The sequence below is a fragment of the Euleptes europaea genome, chromosome 7 (genome assembly GCF_029931775.1).
Source record: "Euleptes europaea isolate rEulEur1 chromosome 7, rEulEur1.hap1, whole genome shotgun sequence".
NCBI classification, from domain to species: domain Eukaryota; kingdom Metazoa; phylum Chordata; class Lepidosauria; order Squamata; family Sphaerodactylidae; genus Euleptes; species Euleptes europaea.
This window is the reverse complement of record NC_079318.1, coordinates 85,159,806-85,173,458: the sequence shown is the minus strand read 5'-3', so window position 1 is coordinate 85,173,458 and position 13,653 is coordinate 85,159,806. Positions and strand designations below refer to the sequence as shown.

Sequence of the window (13,653 nt, the reverse complement as noted above, 5' to 3'; positions counted from 1 at the left end):
CCTACAGTGAAGCAGTCGAGACGGGGAGAAGATGCGTTGGAAAGCAAGGCGATGGCTGCTCTAATGTGCTTTGGGTGGTGCCCAGAATGTGTTTCTGTTTGTCTCCCCACAGCAACCTCCCATACGATGTTAGCCCCGAACAAGCCCTTACCCACCCTGAGGTCCAGAGGAAGCTGGACATCTCCATCCGCAATCTCCTGTCAGTGACAGACAAGTTCCTCTCGGCCATCATGACTTCCGTGGACAAAATTCCGTACGTTATGATCAGCATGGATTATGTTTCTACTAGTTGATAAGGTTGATCATTGATAAGGTTACCAGTTCCAGGTTGGGAAATACCTGGAGGGGGGTGGAGCCTGAGGAGGGCGAGGTTTGGGGAAAGGAGAGGTTTCAGTGGGGTATAATGCCAGAGTCCACCTTCCAAAGTGGCCGTTTTCTCCAGGTGAACTGATCTCTATTGCCTGGAGATCAGTTGTAATCCCAGGAGATCTCCAGCCACCACCTGGAGGTTGGCAACCCTAATAATTGTTGATGAAGCGGGTGGATCCTATCACTCCACTGAGCAAAGTTTGGAGCTTTTTTCCAACATGATTGGTCGTCCCTTGGAGGATTCCATTCTAAATGTATTTTTCAGGGCCAAGACCTTGCATAGGTCGGGTGTCTTTTTTAAAAAAAAAAACCCCTGCTTTTTTCCTCTCCCCACCCACACTTTGAATACATGCTAATCTTGACGTTGCATCTTTCCCTTTTCTGGTTAGTTATGGGATGCGTTATATTGCCAAAGTCTTGAAAGTGTCTTTATCCGAGAAGTTTCCAAATGCTCCTGAGGAGGATATCTACAAGGTGGGTGTGTTGCCTGGAGATATGGGGACCATCTCAGGGGGTGAAGGGAGAGATACTGAAATTTAAGGTTTAATCTACCCAGATAACTAGTTTTAATCTCTTTCTCTCACTCACACCCAGCGTGTCGCAGGACCACAGAGAGTGAATTAAAATTACCTCAGCCTGGTGGCCATTTTGTTTTCTTTTGGCCCCAGCTTTCTCTGAGGCAAGGATGTTCTTGACTCTTAGAATAAATCTTAAATGCTCTAGAGCAGGGGTCGGCAAACTCATTAGTCAAAAGAGCCAAATATCAACAGTACAACGATTGAGATTTCTTTTGAGAGCCAAATTTCTTAAACTTAAACTATATAGGTAGGTACACTGTTTATTAACTTAATAAACTTTAATTAAAGTTTTAAGTCTTAATTAAACTATAGGTACACTAAATAAAACTTGATATCATACTTAATAGTGATCTTATTTATTGATAAAAATTAAATTGTAAGTCCCTGCCATTTTCCCCTCCCCGTCCGGAGTCCTCGTCTGGAGGTCTGGCCTACCGTCATAACAGCCTATTGGTAGACCTGGCCTCCGGCTGAGTCCCATTGGGAGGCCAGGTCTACCCATTGGCTTTCTTGGCAGTAGACCTGGCCTCCGGAGGCCCATAGAAGCCAATTGGTAGACCTGGCCTCTGAAGGGGGACTTTTCCCCCTCCTCGGAGTCCAGGTCTACCGCCAAGAAAGCCAGTGGGTAGACATGGCCTCCCAATAGGACTCAGCCGGAGGCCAGGTCTACCAAAAGAAGCCCGCACCGCCCAACAGTTGAGCCGGCGCAAGAGCAGGGGCTCCGAACCAAGTTCGGAGAGCCGCACGCAACGGGCCAAAGAGCCGCATGCGGCTCTGGAGCCGCAGTTTTGAGACCCCTGCTCTAGAGTTTGCTACCGGTCATTGGGCAGTGGAAGCTTTTCGTAGCACAGAGTGGGGGGAAATATGGAGGCCAAAATAAGAGTAAAGTCAGTCCACCTCTGTCCTAGATTGTGGGAAACCTGCTGTACTACCGTTACATGAACCCAGCGGTGGTGGCTCCGGATGGTTTTGATATCGTCGACATTTCAGCGGGGGTAGCCCTTCATCCTGACCACAGGCGCAATTTGGGGTCCATTGCCAAGATCTTGCAACATGCTGCTGCCAACCAGACGTTCGAAGGAGAGAACAGCCACCTCCGGGTGGTGAACCAGTACCTGGAGGAAACACATCTTAAATTCAGGTTGGCCTGAAGATATGCAAAAAAGGATCATGTGAAGCTACCTTATAGAGAGTCAGACCACTGGTCTATTAAGGTCAAGGCTGTCTATTTTCCACGGTCTCGGGCAGAGGTCTTTCATATGACCTTTCTCTGCTCCTTTTAAGCTGGAGATGTCAAGGATTGAACCTGGGACTTTCCGCATGCCGAGCAAGCACTCTGCCACTGAGCCACTGCCCCTCTCCAGCATGAAGGCTGTTTCATCCAACCTCTTAGTGTGAGGCTGGGCTGTCTTTTGTCGGAAACTGTCCCTTCTCTCCTTGGAATGGGCTTTTACAAATCCAGGGCCTGTGCAGGGTGTTCCATGCTTCTGTAGAAAGAAATCACAAAAGGGGTCTTCAGCGATAGGTTCAGCTTCCTGCCTGTGCTTAAAGTTTACATTTATAAAGTTTAAAACACACTCTCACAGTTCCAGCCCTCATGGCTGCTAAAATGGGTATGGGTAATGTGTGGGAAATGCTTGATGGATCTCAGAATCCAAACGGCTAGTTGCGAAAAATGTTCTGCTTGTTTGTGTCAATTTAGAATCTCTAGGCAATGAAGCTCTCAAAAAGCCTGTTAAAATGTTAATTATGGCCTAGTAGGTTTGGGGAGACATATTTGCTTGGCTTTGTTAAATGGACAGCACCATAGACCAGGGGCGTCAAACATAAGGCCAGAGGGCCATATCCGGCCCCTTGAGAGCTCTTATTCAGCCAGCCGAGGCAGCCACCCCCACTCTGGGCTGACAAGGCATGGCCCGTCCCAACCAAGTGACATGTCATATCCGGCCCTCGCAACAATTGAGTTTGACACCCTTGCCATAGACGACGTGTGTCCGGATCCCACAGGGCTCAACGTAGCCCTAGGGAGGGTAGCAAACATTGGAAGGGGGGGGAATGTATGTGAACCCCTTCCTTCACTGTTTGTTTTGTAACTTTCAGAACATTTGTTGCTGCTGCCTGCTCGGTACCTGAACCAGAGGACAGGTTCAATGTAGACAAGTACTCCGATATGGTGATGATCACCAAACCAGTGGTCTACATCACAGTCGGGGAGCTAATTAATACCCACAAGGTGAGAACGTGCAAAATGATCTTGGTTGGGGATCTGTCTGGTTTGTGACCCTGTGAGTGTTTTGTGGGTCTGCTGTAAAGATCGAATTGTTCCGCCTGGCCTATGGTTGAGGGCAGCAACGTTTTCCATCATGGCTGGCCTCCCTTTCTTCCCCTTTTTTTCCCATCTGATTTTCATGGGGAACCCTGATTGCTGTCCTAGGTTGGTTCTTGGTCCTGTGTGCAGATAGTTGAGCGCCATTGTTTTCAATTGAAATTAGCAACTTTAACTAGGGTTAGATCTTTTTGTGTTTATTGTAAATGTTGTTTTGTTTGATGTAAACTGCTCAGAGCCTGACCTTGGCTGGGGATAGAGGGCAGTCTACCAATCTAAAAATAAATAAATAAATACAACAAAACTTAGCAGGCTCTGTTGGAAGAGCCTGCTACTGAAGACCTTGCATTGGCTTTTTAAACGAATAGTGTTTCCAGTCACCATTATTCTAGAGACTCAAACAAAACTTCATATTCTGCCACCATTTGACAGTATGGCCCACCCTTTACTCATCACCCTTCCAAAATAAATTATTTCCAAAACTGAATTGTAAACGATGCAAAATGAAGCCATTTTTATGGAAATTCCTTTAATGTGTATCTCCAGTCTAATTTGCAGTTTCAGTTTTGTGGACCATAAATACCGTAGGCTGAATCTTATGTACCGTGAGCAGAGTGACATTGGAAAATAGCAACTGCTGTCCTCGACACCCCTGATACTGTGCTCCTGTGAATTGGTGGACTCCTCAGGGACGTCGGGGGTGTTGAAGGAGGGGGTTGCATCAAGGGTGGGGGGATTTGGGAAAAAAACTGCCCCCTCTTTCAGGAGCAGAAATGCTTACCACAAACAGAAAAGCCACTCAAGATCCAACCCCGTATTGCCAGGTCAGACTGCTGAATTCGTTTAAATGAGCAGATAAGCAACAGTGATTGACAGGCATACTAGCGAAGTTTACAGACAGGGCAGTCCACACTGTATGATTTCTAAATAGCAGATCTCTTCGGCTGTTGTGGTTAGTAGTCACTGAATGATCTCTTCTGTGATCATCCCTGTCCTTTAACCTTCTGTGCAAGCTGTCCCTTACTGGGGAGCTAACTCCTTGCAAATGTGCCTGGCTGCCATTTCCCTGCACTGTTTTTTATCCTCTTTATTTGTTCAATTTTTCACTTGTCGGCTGTTAGTGGTTTGAGAGGCTCGTTATCCAGGATAACTCTCGCCTGCAAATAAATCCTGGATGATAACACCACTTTGCAAACTTCCCTCTTTTGGTGGTGGGAAGTGCTGTCAAATCACAGCCGACTTATGGCAGCCCCGTAGGGCTTTCGAGGCAAGAGGCTTTCAGAGGTGGTTTGCCATTGCACAAATGATCAGGTGGTAGGCCAAAGTAGACCATATTTCCCTTGACAGACCAATGGTCTGCTTCTTCTAAGGCAGCTTCAGGTGTTATTATGATATGATTTTTCCCTTTGAACAGTTGCTCTAATGCCGTATCACGCTGTTCTGGAAATCCTCCTGTCTCAAATACTTTGCAGAACAAACTGTACTTTCCCCCAGTGAAGAACAAGTCTCTTCTCACCATGGGTTAACAGAACTAGTCCTAAGGGTTTGTGTTTTAATCTTGCCCTGGGTTTATATGGTTTTAGGTGCCTGCTACTTCCTAATTTTCTGTCTATGGCCCCATTATAGCTGTTACTGGAGCACCAGCAGTCCGTGGCTCCCGATCCTAGGGACCCTTTACACGAGGTTCTAGAAGACCTGGGGGAGCTGCCCACCATCCAGTCCTTAATAGGTAAGCCCAGGATAGATTTCGAGACAGTGATGCCAGAAGCCAGGATGATGAAGAAGAAGAGATGGTTTTTATATGCCAACTTTTTCTACCACTTAAGGGAGAATCCCCTTCCCTTCCCCTCCCCACACCCTGTGAGGTAGGTAGGGCTGAGAGAGCTCTAAGAGAGCTGTGACTAGCCCAAGGTCACCCAGCTGGCTCCAGAGAGCCAATGTGGTGTAGTGGTTTGGAGAGGTGGAGTCTGATCTGGAGAACTGAGTTTGATTCCCTACTCCTCCACACAAAGCCAGCTGGGTGACCTTGGGCTAGTCACACTCTCTCAGCCCCACCTACCTCACCGATTACCCAATAAGCCCATGAAGAGGAGATTTGAACCTGGGCCTCCCAGATCCGAATCTGAAATTCTAACCATTACACCCCAATGGCTTTGGTGGGATGGCTGCTGTTGAACAGTAGTGAGCAGCCAGGCCTGGGTGAGATGTGTAAGTTGTGTGGTGGTGAGTCACCTGGTGGCTGCTGCAGCACCTGACCCCAATGAGTCTTCCCTCAAAGGCCAAAACAGTTCTGGAAAGAACTCTGCCTCCCTCCCCTTCCTCTTATTTACAGAAACCAAGGCTTGAAGGCTAGCAGGACTATATTGTGGTTGCCTAGCAACAGTCACTGAGAGCATCAGTTGCTTAAAGCTACAGATGCTCCTCTAATTTGAGGGCTTTTTAAAAAAAAAAACCCCAATATTTTTTTGTTAAGATTTCAGATTTTTCTGCAAACCTGGGGCTTTTCTCAGGTTTGTAGGAACACCTGTCTTGTTTGTCCATGGTTCCAATCTCCAGATTTAAGTATTCTCCGATTGGGCCACGTTGAGAATTAGATATATAGTTCAGCCCTGAGCGGGTTGCCTAACATAAGAACATGAGAAAGGCCATGCTGGATCAGACCAAGGCCCATCAAATCCAGCAGTCTGTTCACACAGTGGCCAACCAGGTGCCTCTAGGAAGCCACAAACAAGACGACTGCAAGAGCACCATCCTGCCTGTATTCCACCGCACCCAATATAATAGGCAATCTCTTCTTTCTTTCCCCATATTAATTTCCATCCTTCAACAGGAGAAAGTGTGGGAAACGGAGCCGATGGAAACTCAGAACAAGCCCTATCTCAACTCGCCAAGACAGAGGTCTCACTTACTCTCACCAATAAATTTGATGGAGCAGAGACCAACATCAAGGGAAAGGATATCAAAAGCTTGTTGCTGAGGTGGGTGGTTACTAATGTTTAAGAATGTTGTAGCCTCCCAAAAAGGGCATATGAAAGTTGCCCAGAGATGTACTGGTCTGCCTTCCCACAACCATTTTGGATAACATACATTAGGAGTGTGAATGAGGCCTGTGGCACAAAGCGGTAAGCTGCAGTACTGCAGTCAAAAGATCTGCTCACGACCTGAGTTCGATCCTGACAGAAGTCGGTTTCAGGTAGCTGGCTCAAGACTGACTCAGCCTTCCATCTTTCCGAGGTCGGTGAAATGAGGACCCAGCTTGCTGGTGGTAAAGGGAAGATCACTGGGGAAGGCACTGTCAAACCACCCCGTAAACAAAGTCTGCCTAGTAAACGTCGAGATGTGACATCACCCCATGGGTCAGGAATGAGCCGGTGCTTGCACAGGGGACCTTTACCTTACCTTTTACATTAGGAGTAGGAAACCAGCTAGGGAAGCAGTTGGACTATTGGAGTAAAGGAACATTAAGGGAGGGTAAAGCGATTGCTGAGAAACTAAATGAATTCTTCTCATCTATCTTCACTGTTGAAGATATAGGGCAGATACATTCTCCTGAACAAAGGTTTTGGGGAGGGGAGAACAAGTGGACATGTTCATGGAGGATAGGGCTATTCATGGATACTAGTAAAAATGGATACTGGTCATGATGCATACCTATTCTCTCCAGGATAATGCTGCTGCAGTGGTCTTGTTTGGGGGCTTCCTAGAGGCACCTGGTTGGCCACTGTGAACAGACTGCTGGACTTGATGGGCCTTGGTCTGGTCCAGCATGGCTTTTTCTTATGTTCTCATGACTTACGTATGATAATATGCAAGGGAAGGCATTTGTCATTGACATGGCTGGAACTGTGCTGGATCAGAATGAAGATGCATTGGGTTCGGCATTCAGCAGTGACCAGCCAGATGCTTCTGGGAAACAGGCAAGCAGAAGGGGCCATCCTGGGGCTGGAGTTCAGTGGTAGACTGCTGCTGTATATGGAGATTGCATTTGGCTATCATTATCAATGCTGAACTTGTACTCTGTTGCTTGATTCTCCTCTGTTTTTAAAGTGAACTGTGGATTACCGCCCCTTGTGGCAAGGAATTCTGTAAAGTGCACGCATGGGGACAATATGCAGCATCCCCAGTTAAAGAGTTTCAGGGAAGCAGGCTTGAGAAAGTCCTCTGCTTATGTCCATAGAGAGCTGTGGCGAGCACACAGCTCAGCGGAAGAGCACCTACTTGGCATGCAGAAGGTCTCGGGATCAATCCCCAGTGTCTCCATTTAAAAGAATAATGTGGTAGGTGATGTGAAAGTCCTCTGCCTGAAACCCTGGAGAGCTGCTGCCAGTCAATACAGATAAGGCTGACTTTCATGGGCCAAGGTTCTGACTCAGGAGAATGCAGCTTCATGTGCTTAAGGTATCAGGATCTGTCCCTAGCACCTCAAGTTCAACAAAGAATCTCTGGTAGGGTGGCCGGGAAAGGCCAGGGACACTACAGCACTGCCAGCAGTCAGAATAGACAGTACCAAACTGGATGCGATCCACCGATTGTATACACTTGACCTAATAATTGATCTGTTGGTGGAAAATCCTAATAACTGAATTTTGCAATAGTTGCTTTCTCCCACCACACGGGGGCACAGTTGTGCAACCGTGAGCTACTGGAGGAATACATATGTCTGACACTCTCCGAAAAAAAGTTCCAGCGTTCCTAGTTTAAACATCAAATACATACCCTTACCTCCAAGAGCCGTCCCTCAACAGGACTTAGAAGAAGAAGGAGAAGAGTTGGTTTCTATATGCCGACTTTCTCTACCACTTAAGGAAGAATCAAACCAGCTTACAATCACCTTCCCCTACCCACAACAGACACCCTGTGGGGTAGGTGGGGCTGGAACTGCCTTATTCTGATTCAGACGAATGGTCTACTTACCTTTGTATTGCCTACTCTAATGGGCAGCAGCTCTCCAGAGACTTTCCCTGGCTGGCTGCTTGAAATCCTACGAACAGAAAATGCTGCGGGTTGAATTGGTGCCCTTCGGTGTGTTGGGGAAAGTTGTGGCAGCAGTTTTCAGCTACAAGCATGCAACTAGGGTTACTATGCTCTGGTACCCTAGTCGATAAAACAGAACCCTTGAGATGTTCACTCGAGGGAAGGGAAAACCTTCTTTCTTTGCTTCCCCTCCATTGAAACTGAGCTGGTGGCGGAAAGTACCATCAGGTGGCGGCTTATTTATGGCAAGTCCGTAGGGTTTTCAAGGCAAGAGATGAACAGAGGTGTTTTTCCATTGCCTGCCTCTGTGGAGCAACCCTGGACTTCTTTGGTGGTCTCCCATCCACGTACTAACTAGGGCCAATCCCGCTTAGCTTCCAAGGTCAGATGAGATTGGGCTAGCCTGGGCCATCCAGGTCAGGATGAAATAAGCGAATGTCTGTTTTTATTCCCAAAGCACCAAGCAGATGCTGGTGGATGTGATCCAATCTCAGCCTGGAGATTCCCTTATGGAGATATTGCGGACAAAGGCGTCAGAGGACCAAGTGAGTAACTTCAGCACCAACTCTCCCCCGCCCCGGGTATTCGTCAGAAAACCTTGCCTGATTAGCTGTCTGCTCCAGAGGGCTTCAAAAGCAACCGCTCTGCTCGTCTCCAGATATCCGAAGTTCGACCTGCTTTCCCCCAAGTACTGATCCTGAGATAACCTATGAATTGGGGGCTTTCCTTTCTCTCCAGGAAGTCCTCCACCACCACCTCATGAAGAGGAGGGCCTTGTGCGATGCTCAGGCCCCAGACAAGCTGAGGCACAACCGCTCCCTGACCGCCAACAGTCTCCTCTCGATGGAGGAGAAGAAGAGGAAAGTCATCAAGAATCTGCGGCGCCTCGAAAGCCTCGGGGTGGTCGATTCCGCCAACCAGTATCAAGAGATCATCAACGAGATGGCCAAGGTACTCTGGACAGGACATCTCCGCAGCGTTTTTAGAACAAGAGATCTCAATGGCAGAGATTCAAAAGAGATAAAAGGAAGTATTTCTTCGTACAACGCATAGTTAAATTGTGGAACTCCCTGCCCCAGGATGTGGAGATTGCTGCCAACTTGGAAGGCTTTAAGAGGGGAGTGGACATGTTCATGGAGGAGAGGGGTATTCATGGCCGTTAGTTAGAATAGATACTAGTCATGCTGCATACCTATTCTCTCTAGTATCAGAGGGGCATGCCTATTATTTTGGGTGCAGTGGAACACAGGCAGGATGGTGCTGCTGCAGTCGTCTTGTTTGTGGGCTTCCTGGAGGCACCTGGTTGGCCGCTGTGTGAACAGACTGCTGGACTTGATGGACCTTGGTCTGATCCAGCATGGCTTTTCTTATGTTCTTTTTAAAGAAATATTCAAAGTCAAAGTCAAAAACCTTTAATGGCATAAAAATATATATTATTAGCATTACAGACTAAATCAATTTCCATCAACCCAGGAACAATTAAAAAAGGCATAATAAAAGTCATACATTTTAAAAGGGGAGTCATCACAAGGTGGATCCACATAAGTCTACCTTGTCTCCTACTGCTAAGCTAGGCATTCACATTGCTGTAAAATCACAGGGGGGACAAAAACCCCATCTAATTCAGCACCTTGGCAGCAGGCAACATGAGTTGTCCCAAGGTCTCAGCCACCACTGCAACCAGCTGTCACCTACGTAGACAAAGGGGGCAGGAACTCTACACAACTCTTATGTTCTTACGTAAGCAGTCCGGTGCTGCTGAGTCCTGGTCTGAGAGCTCTGCGGCCTTAGGACGGAAAGGCACAGAGGGATGAGGCCATCCCAGGATGCTCTGTAGAGCGTGTGTGCGACTCTTTCCGAAGTTTGACGAACCTCTGGATTCAGATTGAGGCTAAGCGGGGGTCAGTTTGGGCCAGGGTTGAAATGCAGTTGGTATTGATATTCCACCAAGCGGGACCCACATAGGTGGGCAGTGATTAATTTTTTTTTAAAACCAAGAAATCTGAGCTCAGTGGTATTTATTGTGCCTGTTGTCATCCCTAGGATATCTGCAACCAGCGGCAATACCGGCAGCACCGTAAGGCGGAGCTGGTAAAGCTGCAACAGACCCTTCACGGTCTCAACTCCAAGAGGATGTTCTACGAGGAGCAGGTGGATTACTACAACCAGTACATCCGGACCTGCCTGGACAACCTGGCTGCCAGAAACAAGTACGTTAGCAAGGTGCCGCTTTACGTTTGTGAGAAAACATGCCCACTTGTGCCTGCTCGCCTAGGGCGTGCAGAAATTTGCCTCCAAGCGACTAGGCGAGTCTCATCCCTGAGATTTTAATGGAGCCACGCGCGCAAATTCAGCCACAACTGCCCATTCCTTCTCACGTATGGCTCACTCATTCTAGCTGCCTGACATCAGTCTGGCTGGAACAATTCACAACTTAGCCACAAATAAGGGCAATGTTGATTGAGAGGAGCTGATTCTTCTTGTTATTCTGCCAGATTTCTGTCTAAGGGGTGATCTGAGGTCCCTGTCCTCCCCATGCTCTATCCCCAAATCTCTAGAAATTTTCTAACCTGGAACTGGCAACTCCACCCTCACCCCTCGCTGGTAGCCAAGAAGGACCTGGCAACCCTACTTGTAAGGAAGGGGGGAAAGTGTTGATTAACACTTGAGGAGGAGTGAGGAAGTTTACCTGGGCACTAAGGGAGACCCACATGCTGGGTTTTCTGTGGTTTCCTGGAACTGAGGCCTGCCTTTTCTTTTTTCCCCAGGCTTAGCAAGAAGCAAACGACACTCCATTACACCGCGGCTCGTCTCTTTGAAAAGGGCGTTTTGCTGGAGATCGAAGACCTCCCAGTCAGCCAGTAAGTTCTCTCTTCTCCTTTCCAAACCCGTCAGGCTGAAGGCTGAGTTCCTCCCTCAAGGACCGCCCCGGTTCCCTGGCCAGCGGGTTCCTATAGCCGAGTGGTCGGCATATCCCCTGAGATAAGTTCTCATGGTCAGCTTTTGACCCACTTGTGTGAGGCGTGCTGGAGCAAGGCACACTCCCTTGGAGTCTGCGACTGAGGGTTGCCGGCACTGCGCCTCCAGCTGACGCTCAGCCTAACTTGCCTCGTTGGGCTTTTTGGAATGATCAGTAGGAAAGAGACAGAAAGAACCCGGGGTCCCCAACCTTTCTGAGCCTGCGGGCACATTTAGAGTTCTGACACAGCATGGTGGACACAGCAACAACATGGCTGCTGCGGCTTAACTTCAGTCACACCGCGCAGATCCTTGTGCTGCAGTGGCAGGTGCTGCCAAAGCAACGTTTTAAAAAATCTGCACAGCCACTCAAATCTCCAACAGTCAATCAGAATCCTTGCTGGGCAAAAGCCCCGCCTACCTGGGCAAAAGCCCTACCTACCATCGTGGTGTAGCGGTTAAGAGTGGTGGCTTGGAGCGATGGATTCTGATCTGGCGAACTGGGTTTGATTCACCACCCCTACACATGAGTGGGGGACTCAAACCTGGTGAACTGGGTTGGTTTCCCCACTCCTCCACATGAAGCCAGCTGGGTGACCTTGGACTAGTCACAGTTCTGTTAGAGCTCTCTCAGCCCCACCTACCTCACAGGATGTCTGTTGTGCGGAGGGGACGGGAAGGCGATTGTAAGCCAGTTTGATTGTGCCTTAAGTGTTAGAGAAAGCCAGCATATAAAAACCAACTCTACTTCTTCTATTACTACTACCTGGCCCCACCTACTTCCTAAAAACATTTGGTGGACACCAGAAAAGGTGTTGGAAGGCAGCATGGCTTCCACGAGCACCATCTTGGAGTCCCCTGGAATTAATGTTATTGTTGATTACATAAGAACTTAAGAAAGGCCCTGCTGGATCAGAGCAAGGTCCATCAAGTCCAGCAGTCTGTTCACACAGTGGCCACCCAGGTGCCTCTAGGAAGCCCACAAGCAAGAGCACTGCAGCAGCATTGTCCTTCCTGTGTTCCACAGCACCTAAGATAATAGGCATGCTTCTCTGATCCTGGAATAGGTATACATCATGACTAGTATCCATTTTTACTAGCAGCCATGAATAGCCCTCTCCTCCATGAACATGTCCACTCCCCTCTTAAAGCCTACCAAGTTGGCAGCCATCACCACATCCTGGGGCAGGGAGTTCCACAATTCAGCTATGATTGGTAATGCCCATGTCAGATGCTCCTGTAGGAGGAATTGGGCCATTGCTCCATCTGGCCCCATGCTGCCCATTCTGATGGAGATAAAGCTTGGACGTCCCAACTTCCCCTGAGCTCACCCTGTTCTTCCCACAGGAGGGAGGTGAGTATCCGAACTCTTACAAGGGGATTTTGCTCTCCTTTTTTGCAGGCTTAGGAATGTCATTTTTGACATCGTCCCTTGTGGAGAAGCTGGCCAGTTCCAAGTGAAGGCGAAGTTTATGGGGATCGACATGGAGAAGTTTCTGCTCCATTATCAGGTAAGGGGGCTGACGGGAACTCTCGTCGCGATCTTCCCCTCGTCCCTTCCGTGTCTAGAACATAAAAAAGAGCCTTGCAGGTTCAGGCCCAACGTCCATTTAGACCAGTATCCTGTGACCAACAATGGGCAAACAGATACTTCCCAGAAGCCCTCAGGCCAGACACGGAAGGTCGGACCAGAACCAACGAGTTGAAATTAAATCAAAAGAGTTTCCGTCTAAACATTAGGAAGAGTGGTTAGTAACATTAACAGTTAGAGCGGTTCCTCAGCAATTCCACAGGCAGTGTATGAAAGCAGCAGTCCTTTTTTGCTGTGTGTCCCCCCGCAACAACTGATGTTCAGGTACACTGCCTCTGAACACTGGAAGTTTCACTGAGGTATTGTGGCTGGTAGCCCTTGATAGAGATATTGTGGCTGGTAGCCCTTCCCTTCTCTGTTCCTTCTTCTCTTCCTAGGACCTCCTCCAGCTCCAGTACGAGGGCGTTGCTGTCATGAAAATGTTTGACAAGGCCAGGATTAACGTCAACCTCTTGATCTTCCTCCTCAACAAGAAGTTCTTCAAGAAATAGCTGGAGGCTGTTGGGAGGGGGGAAATTGGGCTAGGGTTCTGGGAAATAAACACAGAGAATATGTCGTGGAGGAGGCAGACGTTGCCATGATGCCAAAGAAACAGCGGTACTCGAAGCCGTTCTGTTGCTCTGTTAATAAATGCACAGCCGTCAACTTGAAGCGGCTGGCCTGCAGTTCACGCTCAGCCTCAGGGCTGTTCCACTTCAAACTGGAGGGGTGGGAGGCTCAGATAATCAAATATTCCCCCAATGATAATATCACTGTATCTAGAAAGCTAGCAGGTCAGGCAGAAGGCTTGGCTTGAGGGCCCTTCTTCCTGATAATGCTAGCTTTCTATATGCAGGGAATTCTCCATACAATGAAAT

General features: G+C 48.3%; 1 protein-coding gene across 1 annotated transcript in view; it reads left to right on the top strand.

Annotated features, from left to right (window-relative positions):
* The window catches only part of IQGAP3 (IQ motif containing GTPase activating protein 3), a 54,117-nt gene extending 40,734 nt beyond the window's left edge, over window positions 1-13,383 (top strand). The window contains exons 27-38 of the mRNA XM_056853179.1: window positions 113-253; window positions 759-843; window positions 1,856-2,088; window positions 3,048-3,180; window positions 4,900-5,002; window positions 6,104-6,251; window positions 8,705-8,792; window positions 8,986-9,198; window positions 10,291-10,457; window positions 11,016-11,108; window positions 12,608-12,716; window positions 13,174-13,383. Coding sequence (XP_056709157.1) covers window positions 113-253; window positions 759-843; window positions 1,856-2,088; window positions 3,048-3,180; window positions 4,900-5,002; window positions 6,104-6,251; window positions 8,705-8,792; window positions 8,986-9,198; window positions 10,291-10,457; window positions 11,016-11,108; window positions 12,608-12,716; window positions 13,174-13,287 — 1,627 coding nt within the window. The 3' untranslated portion in view covers window positions 13,288-13,383. The remainder of the gene's footprint in view (window positions 1-112; window positions 254-758; window positions 844-1,855; window positions 2,089-3,047; window positions 3,181-4,899; window positions 5,003-6,103; window positions 6,252-8,704; window positions 8,793-8,985; window positions 9,199-10,290; window positions 10,458-11,015; window positions 11,109-12,607; window positions 12,717-13,173) is intronic.
* The last annotated feature ends 270 nt before the right edge of the window (window positions 13,384-13,653 follow it).